The sequence below is a fragment of the Sardina pilchardus genome, chromosome 1 (genome assembly GCF_963854185.1).
Source record: "Sardina pilchardus chromosome 1, fSarPil1.1, whole genome shotgun sequence".
NCBI classification, from domain to species: Eukaryota; Metazoa; Chordata; class Actinopteri; order Clupeiformes; family Clupeidae; genus Sardina; species Sardina pilchardus.
In genome coordinates this window covers 33,126,291-33,145,174 of record NC_084994.1, presented here as the reverse complement: position 1 = coordinate 33,145,174, position 18,884 = coordinate 33,126,291, and the positions used below count along the sequence as shown (strand labels likewise).

The following is an 18,884-nucleotide window of genomic DNA, read 5'->3' as shown; positions in this document are numbered from 1 at the left end:
AATGTTAATATGTGAAAAGCAATAGCCTACTTGTTAAGTTAACAATAGCTTTAATGAGATCTTGGACATGTGTTGTAGGCCTAATGTGTGTGAGATCTGTCTGTGACAAAATTGATACGAATGAATATTATAATTAAAAACGTGTTGTTAACAATTGGTGGTGTGGGGGTACTCGGGAAGATCTATAATGTCTCAGGGGGTACATGCCTGTTAAAAGTTTGGGAACCACTGGTACAGTATACAGTAGGTTCTCTTGCTAGTGTTTTCTAAGCCTGGATGAGTAACTGCTCAGCTCACAGCTCTACTGTAACAATTTTACTGACCTCAGTGTCTCCAGTTTGCAGTTTGGACTCAGAACAGCAGAGGCCAGTTTTTCTCCTGACTCCTGCAGGTCATTCTGACTCAGGTCCAGCTCTCTTAAGGGGGAGTTTGCAGACTGCAGAGCTGAGGCCACAATCTCACAGGACTTCTCTGTTAACTTACAGCCAGCAAGTCTACAATAGAAAGGCAATACGTCAAGTCCTAATACAGTTAAAACAACACTGTGTAGTGTTAGTCCATCTCTGGTGTCACACATTTCTCTTGTCTGATGTAAATGTTGTAGTAAACAATGTGAATTGTGGAAGACTGTTCTCAAAGTTGTGAATGTAAACAAAGTTTCTTTAAACTCATCACACTGTGCACCTTTAAACTAGCCTGACTACATCATCCTCACAATAGGCAGGGCTAAAGTTTGGCTGCACCCAGGCTACCTTTAAACCATGCTATCTATAGCAACACCTCCTTATAAAAGTGTAATTTAAAACATAATCCATTCTGACAACAGAACAAGACTTTCAAAAATGTAGCATAATTTGTTAATGTAGACCATAACTCACAGAGCCTTTCTGCAGCATCTCACGGCTGGAACCAGTCTCCTGCGACCTTCTGGAGAGGTTTTGTATTTGTTCAGGTCAAACTCATCCAGCACCTCATCAGACATCAGAAGCACATGAGCCAAGGCTGAGCAGTGAGCCAGTGAGAGCTGTTTCACGGCACCTTTCTCTGCCTTCAGGAAAGCCTGGATTTCATCATGAACAGAAGAGTCATGCATTTCCACCAGACAGTGGAACAGGTTGATGCACCTCTCGGGGGAGATATTTTGCCTCTGCATCACCTTTAGGTTCTTGATTGTTTTCTTCACACTCTCTGGGCTGCTGTGTGTGTGTGTCAGGAGGCCAAGCAAAAGTCTCTGATTTGAAACCAAAGAAATGCCATGAAGGAAGCGGACAAACAAATCAAGGTGTCCATTCTTGCTTTCCAAAGCTTTGTTCACTGCATTCTTCAGCAGCTCATCTAGAGGCACATCTGGCAAAGACTTGGACTTCCTGCTAAGAAATGGCTCCAGGACCTCCATGTTCTTACTCAAGAAGGAGGCAAACAAATGAATTGCAGCAAGAAACTCTTGGATGCTCAGATGGACAAAGCAGTAGACTGTCTTGTGATGAAACACACATTCCTCCCTGAAGATCTCAGTGCACATGCCAGAGTACACTGAAGCTTCACTCACATCAATGCCACACTCTCTCAGGTCTTCCTCATAGAACATGAGATTGCCATTCTCCAGATGCTTGAAAGCCAGCTCTGCCAGTTTCAATATGACACCCTTGTGTGAATCCAGGAGCCTCTGTCTATCTGTCTCATTTTCCTCTTGATACTTCTGGTTCTTTTTAGTGGTCTGGATAAGCAGGAAGTGTATGAACATTTCAGTCAGTGTTTTGGGGGCTTCCTTCCCATCATCCTGTTCCAGTATCTGCTGAAGGACAGTGGCTGAGATCCAACAGAACACTGGCATGTGGCACATTATGTGGAGACTCCTGGTTGCTGTAATGTGTGAGACGATTCTGTTGGCTTGATTCTGGTCACTGATCCTCTTCCTGAAGTACTCTTCCTTCTGTGGGTCATTGAACCCTCGTACTTCTGTCACCAGACTGATGCACTGAGAAGGGATCTGACTGGTTGCTGCTGGTCGGGAGGTTATCCAGAGGAGAGCAGAGGAAAGCAGAGTTCCCTGGATGAGGCTCGTCATCAGCACATCCACTGATGATGTCTGTGTCACATCAGACAACTTTTGATTCTTTTGGAAATTCAGTGGAAGTCGACTCTCATCCAGACCATCAAAGATGAACACAATGCAGCAGTCCTTGTATTCACCATCCTGTAGCTCTCTAAGCTCAGGGTGGAAGTCAAGCAGGAGCCTGTGAAGACTGTACTGATCATGCTTGACCAAATTCAGCTCACGGAACGGAAGAACAAACATGAAATCTACATCATGGTTAGCTTTCCCCTCTGCCCAGTCAAGGATGAACTTCTGCACTGAAACGGTTTTTCCAATGCCAGCAATCCCCTTGGTCATCACAGTTTTGATGTGTCTTTTTTGTCCAGGTAAGGGCTTGAAGATGTCATTGCAGTTGATTGATGTGTCTTCTGTTGTTTGTGGCCTGGATGCTGACTCTACCTGCCAAACCTCATGCTCATTATTCACCCCTTCACTCTCTCCCTCTGTGATGTAGAGTTCTGTGTAGATCTTGTTCAGGAGTGTTTGTGTCCCTGACCTTATGATGCCTTCACATATGCTCTCAAACCTCCTCTTCATGCTGGCTTTATGGGTCATCAGTACTCTGGTCAGGACATGGTCATCTGTTGGGCAATACACTAACAAACAAACCAAGAGATGAGCATTATTCAACTAATTGGTCGGTATTTCTATAACACGTTTTTCTTTAGTACTTGCATTGGATAAAATGGTGTTATCTTAACAGTTAAGAGTGTATAACATTTTGCCGTTTTTTTGTCTAATAAATGGTCTTTTGTCTATACACAAATCCTGCTCTTGGACACATATCTTCTAGGCTCACCTGTTAGTTTGGCCCTTTTGACTGGAGCATGCTCAGTTTGCAAAAGGGTGCTGCCTGTCATGACTGTGTGCTCATCTAAAGGAGGCTGTGGAGAGATCTGTGCCGTGTGGATGTGTGGATAAAGAGGGTGCTGGATGTGTGGATAATGATTATGCTGCCCCATGGCTGAGTTTGAGTACTGAGAATGCTGCCCCGTGTCTGTGTGTGGGGATGGAGGAACTTGTGCCATGTTTGCAGACGGGTTCAGATGAAGTGCCATTTCACTGTGTTGGTATGACGAAGGTTGTGCCATGGCTGTAGATGGGTATAGGTGAGGTTGTGCCATGGCTGTAGGTGGGTATAGGTGAGGTTGTGCCATGGCTGTAGATGGGTATAGGTGAGGTTGCGCCATAGCTGTAGGTGGGTATAGGTGAGGTTGTGCCATGGCTGTAGGTGGGTATAGGTGAGGTTGTGCCATGGCTGTAGGTGGGTATAGGTGAGGTTGTGCCATGGCTGTAGATGGGTATAGGTGAGGTTGCGCCATAGCTGTAGGTGGGTATAGGTGAGGTTGCGCCATGGTTGTTGAAGAGTACAATAGTGATTGTGCCACACTTATTTCAGAGTTTATAATGGGTTGTACTTTGGGTCTCTTTCTGCACTGGGGGCAGCTGTAGTCTCCTGATGGACCTGACTGGCTCCAGTAGCTGCTGATGCACTGCCTGCAGAAACTGTGTCCACAGCTGGTGATGACTGGGTCCCTCAGTAGCTGCTCACACACTCCACACCTGGACTGAATGTGGGTCAGGATGTTCCTAAATCCACAACAGGAATTCATAATTCACAGCAACTAACACTGAAGACAGACCAATAGCTGCACACATACAGTCTCAGCAACACATTCAAAAGTACCACGGTGGCAGTGCAGATGAGAGTTTGTAGAAAATCCAAATGATTTGTGCTGTTAAAAAGCTCTTTTGATATTTCACTTAATCGTCCCAAAAACATATATTTGGTCGTCCAAATTCCGCAATTATCTATACTTTTAGTCCACAACATTTCTACAACATTTTTTTCTCCAACAAATATGTTTGTTTAACCAGTGGTTGGGTAGCTACCAGAGCGCTACGTGCCACTTCTAAATCTTTGAAACATAGGCTTAGTCTAGACCAGACAAAGCGTGAGCTTGTAGCCATCTGCATTCGGTAGGTTATATTCACCAGACCCATGATACTGGACATGCAACTGCGTTCTGTTCCACTGGGCATATTCTTGCCTTTCTCTGTGTATTATCTGCAGTGAGGCCTCCTCTCGGGTGAGATTGCTAGTCCGCGGAGCAGCAAAGTTACAGGCTATGCCCTTCTGTCACACATCTGGTAATTTGCGGCACAAATGAATGGTTGACTATTATCGAACCACTGGCCAAAAGAAAAGGAAACTAAACGTTTTCCAAATTAGGAAATACTAGTGCAGTGCCCGTACAAACAATGTTTTCCAAGAAACGTGTTGCCCAATGGCGTTGATGCAGGTAGATCATGTTAGATTGTGATGATGTAGAATCAGGTCCGTGCAGTTAGTAGAACTCTTTACTGTCTTTGCAAAGTAAAAAAAGTGAAGGGGAAAGGCGTTTCAGTTGCAGCTAATGGCAATATTAGACACATTACATACCCGTGCGTTTTTGCTGTTGTTGGGAAATGATAGCCTAAAGCTAACCGCATGACCATGGCTATATGCCAGTGCTATGAACTTGGAAGTGATGTTTGAATGAATGTTATGAAAGTTGAATACCCACGCACATCCTATGTCAATTTTGCCCGGGTGCAGGATCTTCAAGAGGCGTAATACAAAAAGATAAAAAAGTATCCGCACACTTTTTATCTTTTTGAATGAATGTTATGTCCATAGCCGATGTCCAGATAGAGTCAAGAGCGTGTGCGTCGGCATATTGTTGCAAGATCAGCAACCTGATCAGGCAACAGAAGCGCTAGGCCACCGCAGTTGTTGATGAGTAGCCTATGCAACGTTACGTTACTTTAACAGCCTGCTTACCAACATGTGTGCATGTGTGTCGGACTCAGCATGTTTATCCAACATGAACAATCTTGAAACGGTCCGTTGTTTACGTGAGACATCGTAATTTCCATGAATGGCAACACGTGAGTTTGTCAGCGAAATGGGCTTTTTTGTTTCTATGCCGGCGTAATTGAGAGTGAGAAGGGGCGTGGCTAGAGTGTGGAGAGCGGGGGAATTGTGGTATTGCGGTAGAATTGTATTTTGCTTAATTTAATGATATCTTTGTCATTCTTTGTCCAAAAACGACCAAACTTTGCACTGCACTCACACATGCCATTAGCAAGACATTTTAGGTCAGTCGGAGTAGTGGTTCGAGAGTTACGCGTGTAACACACAGACAGACAGACAAACAGACAGAGTGACATACAGACAGACGTTCCTTGCATTAATAGAAATATTTCTTAATTGTGTGTGGTCAAAAGATGAGGCATAGCCTTCAATTGGGGTAGTAATGTGGGCGCTCATTCAATGTGCGCAAGCGAAACAGAATGTTATCATAAAGACACTTTTCTGGTTGGTGGTGTGCCTGGGGTGTTAAAAATGTAAATGTTTGCCAATTACAATTGTGTATTTCATTCTAAAATATTGAGATACTGATTTTAATTAATCTAAAATGAAATTCACTTTTGAACTTAATACACATAAGAGATTGATCCAACACTATATTATATTACATCTTCACAATATTAACAAAAGTTAGTATGTCTACATACTGTACCCTCTGCTTTAAACAAACACACACACACACACACACACACACACACACACACACACACACACACACACACACACACACACACACACACACACACACACACACACACACACACACACACACACACACACACACACACACACACACCTGTCACACTTTTGTATATGGGTAAAAAGCCAAAATCTTACTTTGGATCAGACTGTGGTCCACTGCTGAAACTGTTGGGGTGATCCATGGACCAGTCACTCCTCATAGATACATAGCTGGGCACTGGAGACATTGGTCTGTGTGTCTGTTGTCTTGACATACAAGGAGACAAAATACATAATAAATTGAGCTGACATATCTTCACAATACGACCAAAAGTTAGCATGTTTACATACCCTCTCTTTCAAACACATAAACTCAGTGACAGACACACATGCACACACGCACGCACACTGTCACACACTTTTGTATGTGGGTAAAAAGCCTAAATCTTACTTTGGATCAGACTGTGGTCCACTGCTGAAACTGTTGGGGTGATCCATGGACCAGTTACTCCTCATAGATACATAGCTGGGCACTGGAGACATTGGTCTGTGTATCTGTTGTCTTGACATACAAGGAGACAAAATACATAATAAATTGAGCTGACATATCTTCACAATACGACCAAAAGTTAGCATGTTTACATACCCTCTCTTTCAAACACATAAACTCAGTGACAGACACACATGCACACACGCACGCACACTGTCACACACTTTTGTATGTGGGTAAAAAGCCAAAATCTCACTTTGGATCAGACTGTGGTCCACTGCTGAAACTGTTAGGGTGATCCATGGACCAGTCGCTCTTCATGGATACACAGCTGGGCACTGGAGACAGTGGTCTGTGTGTCTGTTGTCTTGATAGACAAGGAGACAAAATACATAATAAATTGAGCTGACATATCTTCACAATACACTCTTAGAAAAAAAGGTTCCACATGGAACCTAAAAAGGTTCCATCCTTTGATACAAATAAGGCACCCTAAATGGTTCCAAATGGCACCTTTTACAAAGGTTCTATAAGATGAACCATCAGGGGTGCCATTATTTTACATTCTAATGGTTCTAAATGGAACCATAACTACCACTACTGGTGTGTTTTATTACTACCACTACTTATTGTTATTATTATTATTATCAGTAGTAGTAGTATTATTACTTGTATTAGCTCATCATTATTCATATTCAGTGATTGTGCTAATTAATGAGAAATAGCATATAATGTGTACAAAATGTTAAATACAAATAGACAACATAAATTAAAAATGACACAACAGTCAAAATATCATTCAAGTACTGTATTCAGTATTTCTACATTAATTTGACATTTAATTAATACACATATTAATTGCTTTAACAAACATATTTACATTCATTTACATATTCATTGCAACATTTTCTCTACACGCAACACTGGAGTGGAGGGCTTAGACATAGACTTAGACAGGTTGAAGCGTCTCTCAAAGAACAGCAAAGTGTGGTGGGCCTCTTTAGGGTAATGAACATCAAAAAGAAAATACAAACAAAAAATACATGCAAGGCCTAAGGAGGCATCAATGTCAGGGGAGGGGCCAATGACAAATTCCCCATCAATCTTTATGGAAACCATTACTTCCGCCAAAGGAGAAGTTTCACATCTGATCATCATGGTTGGCGTCGGTGCTGGTGGTTCCTGAAGAGAATACATTATACTGTAACTTCCTTTTTTACTGCACTTTAAGATTAATAATTCCAACATTTCATAAGAGGCAGTTAGAGAAAAAACTCTACTGTATTGTTGCTGGTGGCTCATGCCACTAGTTTAATGTCCTGTACACTGTCCCATGCCACTCATCTACTGTCTTGTGTACTGTGCTGTGACACTTGCCATTGATGCAAACCTAACCCTGAGCGTAACCCTAAACTAACCTGACACTAGACAGTGCACAAGACAGTAGGCCAGTGACACGGGACAGTGCACAAGACAGCAATCGAGTGGTCCGCGCCAGCAGCAATTAGTATGATACACTCACAGTAGGTATGTCACATGATACAGTGGGTGAGAGCCACGGGAGAGTAGGCAAGTGTCAGAAGACAGTATGAGTGGTGCAGGACAGTAAGCCAGTGGTTCGAAACAGTACACAGGACAATAGGCATGTGGCACAAGACAGTTGATGAGTGGCGTGAGACAGGTCACAGGACAGTTGGTGAGTGGCCAGAGCCACTAGCAACAGTACAGTACAGTTATTGCTCCAACTGCTACTGGAGAGATTTAATTTAATGGAAGCAGACATCATAATATGGCTTACCTCATTGATGCAGTACAGGAATTTGTTGTTTTCTTTCATCAGTGTCGGCAGGAGCATCACGGCAGCATTGTTCAGCATACCTGAGAAACAACAATGAAAACATGACTTGCCATTAAATTAATGCCAACTTTTTCCTTCAACTGATAATTCAATATTGATAGTTAGAATTTAAAAGATAATTCACTTACATTTTGATTGCAGCGGGTCTGCCTGCGACATTGTAGCTGTAAATGATTGCTTAAGTGGTCCTTTACAGGTCTCAATGATCTTTCCAGCAGCATTGTGCAGGTAACTGCTAAGCACGACGTCCAAGTCGTGGCCAAATCGTAGCTTCATTTCGTGAAGTAGCTACAAAAAGGAGAGTACTTTTAATCTCAAAAGAAAAGTGATTAGCCTATCTCGACCATATTTCTATTCACAGATAGTTGTGCACTTGCTGATTAACCACTAAAAGTAGCGGAATTTTCACATCTGTTCCTATCTTCAATGCTAAAACCAACTGTTGACTATGGTCATCAGCAAATGCAATAAAAAGTATTGGCTTACCAGACAAGGGATCCTTAGGAAAGGACACTGCTGTAATAGTTCTGGAGCTGTAGAGGTCTTATAGAGTTCAGTTCGTGCATGCAGTGTCCTTTCCATCCTCCACTTGATGTTCTCATAATTAGGTCTGTTGTTGTGTAGCTCTTGTGAGATGGCTTTGAAGTGCTCATCAATACTGTGACTATCCTCCGCCTCCATTGGTTCGGTTGAGAGCTTGGGAGAAGTGAATAAAAGGAAGAAATAACAGAAAGAAAATAAAATTAGTCTATAAAAAAGAATTGCAATGGGAACATACTAAATGAAATACTCTACAAAAGACGATTCTTGTTGACACCCTACTTGTCGTTTCCTATTGGGGCTTGGTCTGGTCACCCCTGCTGTTGTGTTCTGATGTTTTTGTCCATATTTTAACTTCATTTCTAGGACTTTGTCCATGTGTACAAGTGGTCTGCGCTCTTTTTTGAATTTGTTTTTCAGGCACTCCAAAAGGGTTCCCTTAGTTAAAAGGGGATATCAATAACATTGTTTTCAGTACAGTACATCTGCAATGCAAAGCAAAGCAACAACAAGTACACCAACATAATAATAGTAATGATAAATAATACTAACAAATCCAGAGAGGCTTCCGTCCCTGAGAAATGGATACCGCGTTATAAGTGCTCCCAGGACATCACTGTACATTTTATGGCTTGGATACCTGCATTGTGAGAGGAAATAAGATCAATCACATCTTTCCTGTTAGTAAGTAGTACTCTTAGTAATATTTTAATCGTAGTTGGAATTTTAATCCTCTTTTTATACGTCGGAAAAAATGAAAAAAAAAAAAAGACATGAATTGTAAAAATTTATGTACATGCATGTATTCATACAGCACTCACACAAAGGGATAACGGCCGACGAGGTGACCAGTTTGATGGAAATGGAGAGGTAGAGCCGAAGGACTCAGGCGAAGGGTTACCTCCGCTGAGTCATTCTTTCCATCGAACTGGTCGCCTCAAAGCTGTTATCTCCCATTTGTCTTTAGGTACAAATTTTTAAAAAGTATGTTTACGAATCATGTGCATGAACTACAGTAAACAAGGGGGTGGTGGTGGGAGGGGTTACAATGAAATACAGTACTTTGCTACAGTTGTTATTGTTACCATTCAATCTACTTCAAAGGTAGCCAGTTAAAAAGTAAATTGCCAATCACAAAAACGTACCATGTATAACGTGTCATGTCATCAAAAATGAGGGTAATCAGAGCTGTGCGAAGATGTGACTTGTCTTTCTTGTAAAACGCAGGGTCTTTTCTAACTAGTGCCTCTCTGACCTCTGGGCTGAATACAGGGAGGGTATATAAAGCAGGCCAGGCTGTTGTTGTGGGGGTTGGAGTCAGAGTAGTTTGGGTTGGTGGGGGTACTGCAAGATTGTCATTTCTGAGAAAAACACACAGGCACACACACAAACAAACAGACAGACAGATAATCAGACGGACTAGTGAAATTACCAGTACATTCATGGTATGATATGCATAAATGTAAATGTAGCAAATGTAAATGTATTTTAAACCTAGTGAATAATTGACCTTGACAAAAAAACAAACAAACAAAAAAACAAGCAGCACTAAATTCACTTTACAAGCAATGGAAGAATAATAATTATTTAAGTATCTAATTGCTTTCAGAATGTGAATAGTACCTACCGCGTTGGAGGAAGGCTATTTTTTAATTTTTCCAATTCTGATATAAATTTCACTTGCTGTTTTAATCGGGGAAAGAGGCGCGCCACCATAGTTTCTGTCAAGCCCAACAGTGTTTCTCCGTCGATTTCTTCATCTAATAAGGAACACAAGAAAAGGAAATTATATAAGCCCTATAAAGACAAAATGAAGATTAGAAAAACTAAGCCACCCAACATTTTTGCTTTACAGTTTTTTCTGAGTGCTTAAGCACTAATCGTGATTCTTGTAGCACAATTTCTAAAACTATTAACACATATGGCAAAACCACTCACTGAGTTTGCCAAACTAAAAGCACAAACACTGCTTTAGACTCAGTTTGCAATTTTGTAACACACACTTTGCAAAACAGTAGGCACAATTCACTGCACAACACTCTTTTTGCAGAACTTTAAACACAACTCACTGCTCAACACTCAATTACCAAATGTCCAACACACTCCTAGCAAAATCATACACATGTATGGCTATCATTAACACTATTTTGCCAACTGTCTGGCACATTTTCACATGTAAAAACTATTTTAGATCATTAGTTCACTTTGCAATCAGCCTAAACAGTGTAAATAAGGCACAGGTAAGATATCTGTGTGGAGTACAATGGAGGGAGCAGGAAGAGTGAGAATTAGAGGAGGCCTAGGAAGAGGACGCTTGTGTTTACTGTTTGTTACAGAAACACAATTTTTGCGAAGGTGTGGAGAGTTAATCAAGCTGCGTTCGCTTTTGCAAGAGAACTACAATGTTTTGATAATTTGGTGAAAGGTTTTGTTATTTGTGTGTAGAGTTTTGCAAAAATAGCCAATAGTTACAAAAAATGTGCTTACAGTTTTTGCCCGTTGCTTGAACACATTTTGCAAAACTTTGCTTACCGTACCAAAACTCTACACACTAGTGAACATAACACAACACTAGGAAATAAACCTTTCACATGTATGTCAAATTGAAACTCTTCTATCAGTACCTAAACTCTGCAATCAAAACCCAACAATCCTTTGTCGAAATGTAACTCTGGTGACAAAATGAAACACACTTGCATCATATGCATACACTTGCAAATCAGGAGGAATACACTAGTCTACTTTATATAAAACATATTTGCTTGAATACATTTAGAAAAACTTCACTCATTGTGCCAAAACTCTACACACAAGGAAACAATGACACAACACTGGGAAATATACCATTCACATCTCCATTTCCAATGGCTAAACGAATGGGCTTTTTGTAGATGGCTGATTGGTGTTCAGTTTTGCAAGTAAGTGCGTTCAGGTGTTTATTTGAGTGGTTGCAATTACCCGATGTGTTTTGTGTTTTGGATACATGTGTTTAACAAATGGTACTCTGAGATTTCATTTTTGACCGAAGTGTCTATGTATGACATAGAGAGTAGTATGCAGGACCAAGTGTGTTGCATAAAGGAGTAAGTGTGTTGCAGAATTGCAACTAAAGTGCAAAGCAGCACTTTTGTTTAAGGTATAGGTATAGGTGTTTGAGATATGGCAACAAAACTTAAAGTTGTGTTACTTTAGTCTAAGCATGGGTCTATAGTGTTCAAGCAACGGGCAAAAACTGTAAGCAATCAGAAAAAACTGTAATTAGCCTTGTAGATAATAGTATGCAATTTCCTGTTATGTACCTTTTATATACAGCATGGTGAAGGCTAATGGCAGTATTATCATCAAGGTGATAGAGATCAAGGGAATGATAATCATGCTCTTCACCAGGTTGGGTGATAATCCATTGACCTCCATCATCTTTCACCTCAAAAGCATGCAGGTGATAATTGTACTGAGAGGGGATTAAAAATTGCGAAAACAACAGCCAACTGCCTCTGAAGCGCAGTACCTTCCTTATTTTTATGAAAACAGGGATGTCCTCTTCAATCACATCTAACACTAAAATGTTGTTGATGGAATAAAAAACATTGTCAAGGCAAAGCCTCTGGACCACCAAAACATCCTCCTCCAATTCAATATTTTCTGCGCCAAATCTCTGTGTAAGGCCCAATTGAATTTGTTGCGACAGAGACCTCACCGGACAAGAACATCCCTTCTCAGTATACTCATCCTGTCTGAGTACATCCACTGAAGTCAACTCCCAGCACTGTCTAAGTTGGTGACGTTTGGCCAATGTGAGACAGATGTTTTTAAAATTGAAAGCATTTCGGGCCAGCCTCTTGAAATACTGGTGCTTTCCTTCAAATCTCATACACCATAGGTGTCTTAAGGGTCCAAATTGTTCAATTAGTCTTGGGTAGTGAATTAGATAATGCAATTTTGGGGTGACTTTTCCAGGAAACAGAGAACCGAATAAAGACAGGAAGTGTCCAATCTGAATGGCAAGGTAATGGAGAATGCTCTGCTTGATTGATGGAGAAAGGATTATGTCTGCAACATCTCTGAACAAAAGATAGAGCTCCCAGTGTGGATTTCCCACTGGAATGTGATGGCCAATAATGAAAGGCAAAAGGCGAAAAAGGCACCATCTTTCACTTGCAGAACCTGGCAAGCGTCCACTTCTGACTGAGGTTATGTTCATTTTTTGTGGTTTGTTTCCTTTATCATTTTGCCCAAATTGAAATGCTTCAATCTCATTACAGATGTTTTCCAATGAGATAATTTTGTCTTTATGTAGGGCTAAAAAAAGTTGTGACAGCACTCGAGGAACAGCACCTTCTAAAATATCATGCATTACATCAGGTGGGAAACATGACGTGACATCAAAATACTCCAGGGCATGGAAAGGACAATCACTGACAACACCATATGTTCGTTTTGAAATGTCAGGATTTTCCCTAAGAGCCTCAAGGTGGTAACTATGGACTTCAGGTGATCTGATGGTAACTTCCTCTTCTGATAGTTTTTTGGCTATGTCTGAATGGTCAATCATGCAAAAACGGCACATGCGCCCGTGGCTAAAACCACAAGAAAACCCTGCAAGTTGATGGGCTGAGAGATTATCTGCTGACACTGTAGCTAGGACTGCACGTACATGAACAAATTCCCCATCATGGCTGACTGTGAAACCATCTCTGTAAAGCCTTTGAAGGTCTGTAACCAGTGGATTCAAGATATCAGAGTATGTGTAGCTTTTCAGAAGTATTGAAAGATGAATGTGTCGAAGTTGTGTCCTGTACTTTGGCTCAATGTTTCCAATAGAAAAATAGAATGCACAGATTTTATGAATAGCCTTTTTGGATCCAAGGGGGTTTACAATTTCAAATTCGTCTGTGTAAAAATGAAGCCTAATTATGTTTTCATCACCATTGAAAGGGAATTTCGGAAAAATCTTTCCGTCGGTGAAGTAGCTTATAAAGCCTTCTTCATGGATTCCACCATGTGCAATGTTATCAAAGATGTCATCTTTCGCCAACATGACTTTCAACACAGCCTCAATGGGAACATACTGAAAAGTGTCAGGCAACCCCCTTTCATTCACTCCCAACACATGCTGTACAGGAGATACCATCCCAAGATGCGTTGATGCATATTGCAGTAACTTGTATTCAGACTGCACAAATTCAAATGTCCGATCAAATACTGCTGTGTCCGACAGAAGACTGTCCAATTCCTCATTTTCCTCAATAACAAAGCCGGATTGATGCAGATGGAATTTCACGATATCTGAGTAATGTTCTTGGAAAAAATGTAAAATAAACTTTAGATCTGTAACAATGGTATCTTGGGTTGATTTAGGAAGGAGATGTTTTTCCTGGAGATTGAGTATGAAGAGAGCAACATGTTTTTTCAATCCAGACAGAAGAATTTCTAAACTGTCAACAATCACAGGCTCGTCTTCTAAATCCACATCTTGAACTGCATCGGAATCAGACTCAGACTCAGACTCAGACTCAGGTTCAAAATGATCTGCACGAGGCACAGGGTTGTTTTCTAAATAACAACGATGGTTTCTGTAAATGTGAATTCTTAATGATCCAACACTTTTGTACTTCTTCCTGCACTGTTCAACCACACATGATGCAGAAAAATTCGGTTGGTGTTGGTGTGTCAATAGCAAATGGCTCAGGTATTTTTGGATAGTGAACTTGACTACACGGCAAAACCCACATCTGAAGAAACGTTCCATTATGCAAAGGGCAAGATCTGTTACCTTGGAAGATTTGCTTTGTTTCACTTAAGGTACTCTGCTCCAGCCACAAACAGACCTCTTGGATGGTCCAACTGTCAACCATGTCTCCTAAAAAAAACACAAATACAGAAACACAAAAATTAGGCCTAGCCTATAGCCTACAGATTAACATGTTTGTGAGCCTAGCAGACTTTCTATTCTACATATATGTCTCTATATATAACTGCATTATAGGCTATGCATTTAATACTGAATCTAGATGCTAGCCAATCTCCAAACAAACTGGCACTTGACAGTCCAATACATAGGCTTCCTATTTAGTTGTTATTATGATTTATCGCTGTAGTGTCGAGGAGCCAAAACCAACGAGTTTTGCTGCCTTATACGTTAGATAATTAATACTTGTATAATGAAGTGTAATGAAGAATATTTAATCTACAAGCTGTTTTAACTTGCATAGCTGCTAGTCTAGCTATGCATTATCTAGTTAGCGTTAGCTAGCAACACACTGACAACATCCTCCGGACAAAACAACATCGTCGTAACCGTCCTCCCCAAAATAAACTGATCAATTATCTTATCTCTGTTGCAGTTGGTAAGTTTGTCATTTGTGGCTTGTGACTTGTGTATCATCAACTAATGCTACCCGAAGAAGGTTTAAGCGATTAGCTAGCTGCTTGTCATATGTAAGTGTCTCTGATTTAGCGATCATGCTAACGGTAGCAAAACAGAAAAAAGCCCGGAGTTGTAAAAATGTCAACGCCCCCCGTCAATAAAAAACACGCCCATTTAAAGAGAAACACCTCCTAATGCTGTCTTAAAAACACAGATGTTTCATTTATACTTAGGAGATACAAATGTTAAACACTTACCGTTAAAGAAGCTGGGCAGAATGGACGACGGTTTCAGAAAGGTTCGTTGAAGTTCAAATCAACCTCCACGCGCATGAAATAGCACCTTTTCCAGTCAAGAGGTTCTATTTCCTTGGCAAAGAACCCCCATGGTTCTATATAGCACCCACAAGCACCCTTTTTTCTAAGAGTGTACGACCAAAAATAAGCATGCTTACATACCCTCTCTTTCAAACACACAAACTCAGTGACAGATACAGACAGGCACACACACACACACACACACACACACACACACACACACACACACACACACACACACACACACACACACACACACACACACACACAAATCTCATTTTGGATCAGGCTGTGGTGGTCCACTGCTGAAACTGTTAGGGTGATCCATGGACCATTCACTCTTCATGGACACACAGCTGGGCACTGGAGATACTGCTCTGTGTGTCTGTGGTCTGGATACACAAAATACATGATAGATTGAGTGATACATATTCACACAAACTCAATGACACACACTTATATCTCTCTCTTCCTCACACGTACACACACAACCTCTCTCTCTCTCTCTTCCTCACACACACACACACACACACACACACACACACACACACACACACACACACACACACACACACACACACACACACACACACACACACACACACACACACACACACACACACACACACACACACGTCTACTTTGGTATATGGGTAAAAAGCCAAAATCTCACTTTTTATCAGACTGTGGTGGTCCACTGCTGAAACTGTTAGGGTGATCCATGGACCAGTCACTCTTCATAGACACACAGCTGGGCACTGGAGACATTGGTCTGTGTGTCTGTTGTCTTGGTACACAAGGATGCAAAATACATAACAAATTGAGCATTGAGCAATAAATTGACATACTGTATCTTCACAATACTAATAAAAGTTAGCACGTCTACAATCTCACTCACACACACTCTATCTCGCTCTCACCAGCATTGCGTTTGCATTGTGTTGCTGGGTACTCATTGCTAGGCACGACTAGGCAGATCACTGGAATTCTTGAGGTTGCACTCTCTAAATATGCAATACTGTAATACTGTATAAAATGGGTAAACAGTGTACTATTATATCTACAGTATCACTTGAGCCAGCAAGCCAAGGTTTTTCTTGCCCGTTGGTGTGTATACTGTATCTATATCTATATCTATATATCTATCATATATGTATATTAGTCTTAGAATATAGATTTATTTGTAACAATTGTGAAATATATTGTGCTCCTTGAATTCAAAACACAAACAAAGGATGTCACTATCACATTCACATGGTTGAAAAATGGTTTGCCACCTCCGCTCTACCTGAGTATACAGATGATCATCATAATACACATCAATCAATCAGAGGGTCAGACGTCACGCTCCGTTGGGCAGACAGAACACAACATCAATCATAGTTAACACTTAAAATGGCGTACAGTAATTCTAAACCTTGGAACCTCTCACCTTGGATCAGGTCTTCCTGTGCTGACCCCCTGATGCCCATCAGTGGAAACAACTCACCTTGAATAAGACAGCACTCTTCCTGTGCTGACCCCCTGATGCCCATCAGTGGACACAACTCACCTTGAATAAGACATCACTCTTCCTGTGCTGACCCCCTGATGCCCATCAGTGGACACAACTCACCTTGGATAAGACAGCACTCTTCCTGTGCTGACCCCCTGATGCCCATCAGTGGACACAACTCACCTTGGATAAGACAGCACTCTTCCTGTGCTGACCCCCTGATGCCCATCAGTGGACACAACTCACCTTGGATAAGACAGCACTCTTCCTGTGCTGACCCCCTGATGCCCATCAGTAACGGGCTCCTCATTCTTCAGGGACACGTGGCTGAACACGGCACATGCTGCTCTGCCTGTCTGATCTCCACCAACAGCATCCTCTCCCTCTTGAGGGACATCCATTCTAATCAATCAATAAGAAATAAACAGAGAGGGAAAGAGAAAGGTGAGTAATCTTCTCTAAAAAGAGAGATGGAAAAAAATATTCCTGATGAGAGGTTCCTCAGAAAACACTTACTTTTAGCAGCTATGTGGACCAATCAGATCTGTGGATCCATTTCTGCTCCAACACTAGCAGACATGTTGATAGATCAGAGAACCACTGACAGAGGAAGTAGCCTTGGCCTACAATGGAAATCAATATGAACACTTAAATATTAAACCATTCCCACCACTGCTTGTACTATCACAATAATTAATAACCTTGTAGCCGGTGCTAAGTAGGCTTATTTCTTTGCCAATTCGCTGCAAGGTGTGTTGCTCTGACTGTGTTTATTGTGAAAAACTGTATACTAACTGTAAATGGCCTACAAGTCAATAAAGTAGCCTAGGATAGGCTACCTATCGGTAGGCTATACAGCATTCTTCATGGCTGATTCGTGTCGTCGTTCGGTAGGCCGTTTCTATCTAGGCCTAATTAATTAATTATAGATACATCATTTATTTACATCTTGGCTACGTTTCGGTTGACCCATTTGACTGACTACTTGGCTAGGCCTATTTGACTGAAGTCGCAACGCAAATTAGCCCAGGCTAAATTCAGAGTCTGAAAAGTGTTAACGTTATGAAATGTAGACCTGAGCCTAGTCAATGAACAAATCCATGACGTCTCCCGCTCTAAATTGTCTCCAGCCAGGCCACAAAACCGACATCAATGGACATTCTCTGTAATCGATCACAATTTTACTGTACATTTAACTCACTTTATCTACTTACCTTCACAAAACGTCCAAAATGTTCTTGCCCGAACAGCGGTCCCTTGAGATTTACTTTCGATTTCACTTGTTCCGCGTTCATCACGTGGGTAAACGCTACTGCGATATGTTCATTAGCCTAGTCCTTGAGCCAGAGGAGTTGGTCGATTGAAATAAAACTCATTGTGATTTTTGGGCAGGAATACCACTGTAGAGTTAGAAAAACAAGCGATTGCATTGTATTGTATTGGCATTGTCTGTGTTTATAAACCTGTAGCCTATGTGTGCATACTGTAGGTTCACATAGGCTACTGTAGTGTAGTCACGTGGCTGTAAGTTAGAAGAGACACACACAGGAATCACTCACTCAAGCACACACGCACAAGCACACATCATGCACATGCGCACGCACAGACACACACACACACACACACACACACACACACACACACACACACACACACACACACACACACACACACACACACACTACTACTGAAATTGTCTGTGGTTCATTGTGTACACGTCACATAGTCTGTGCATAGTCACGTAGCTCTAACAGCTAGTTTCATCAAAGATCCTCCGCTTTAACCCTCTCTGGTTTCATGTCCCAACCTGTCGAAGGTTGTCAGCTTTGGATGTATTTTCATTTTCTGAACTTGACTTGCTTGTGTTGATGTTGAAAACCAGTGGTTTGTATAGGTTGTATGTATTTGTAATAGTGTGATAATTTCATGCATACACGTCGCTCAGAAGTGTGCTTAAAATGGTCAACACTACACTCTTGTGGTCATAAAGTGGTGCTGCAATTCCTCATGATCTTCCTTTACTGTAACTGTCAGTCTCCATATATATATATATATATATATATATATATATATATATATATATATATATATATATATATATATATATATATATATATATATATG

The 18,884-nt window shown here is 41.1% G+C and overlaps 2 protein-coding genes across 2 annotated transcripts in view; both read right to left on the bottom strand.

Annotated features, from left to right (window-relative positions):
• The window catches only part of LOC134088523 (NACHT, LRR and PYD domains-containing protein 12-like), a 66,526-nt gene that overhangs the window by 15,331 nt on the left and 32,311 nt on the right, over positions 1-18,884 (bottom strand). The gene's annotated exons all lie outside the window — the stretch shown is intronic.
• Positions 875-18,101, bottom strand: LOC134088651 (NLR family CARD domain-containing protein 3-like). The gene is made up of 17 exons (XM_062542720.1): positions 17,975-18,101; positions 17,277-17,383; positions 17,007-17,162; positions 15,939-16,052; positions 14,355-15,657; positions 10,209-10,341; positions 9,727-9,942; positions 9,134-9,221; positions 8,864-9,019; positions 8,528-8,737; positions 8,170-8,329; positions 7,982-8,061; positions 6,440-7,365; positions 6,145-6,255; positions 5,850-5,960; positions 2,898-3,688; positions 875-2,694 (listed from the first exon to the last, which is right to left on the bottom strand). Exons 13-17 carry the CDS (start codon positions 6,502-6,504, stop codon positions 875-877), a joined length of 2,898 nt encoding a protein of 965 aa, XP_062398704.1. The 5' UTR covers positions 6,505-7,365; positions 7,982-8,061; positions 8,170-8,329; positions 8,528-8,737; positions 8,864-9,019; positions 9,134-9,221; positions 9,727-9,942; positions 10,209-10,341; positions 14,355-15,657; positions 15,939-16,052; positions 17,007-17,162; positions 17,277-17,383; positions 17,975-18,101.

Coding starts and splice junctions, on each gene's coding strand:
- LOC134088651 (XM_062542720.1), bottom strand. CDS start 6,504: ATGAAGAGCGACTGGTCCATGGATCACCCTAACAGTTTCAGCAGTGGA. Junction 3,689..5,849: donor GGACCACAGTCTGATCCAAA/GTAAGATTTTGG, acceptor TTGTGGATTTAG/GAACATCCTGACCCACATTC. Junction 2,695..2,897: donor CAAAAGGGCCAAACTAACAG/GTGAGCCTAGAA, acceptor TTTGTTTGTTAG/TGTATTGCCCAACAGATGAC.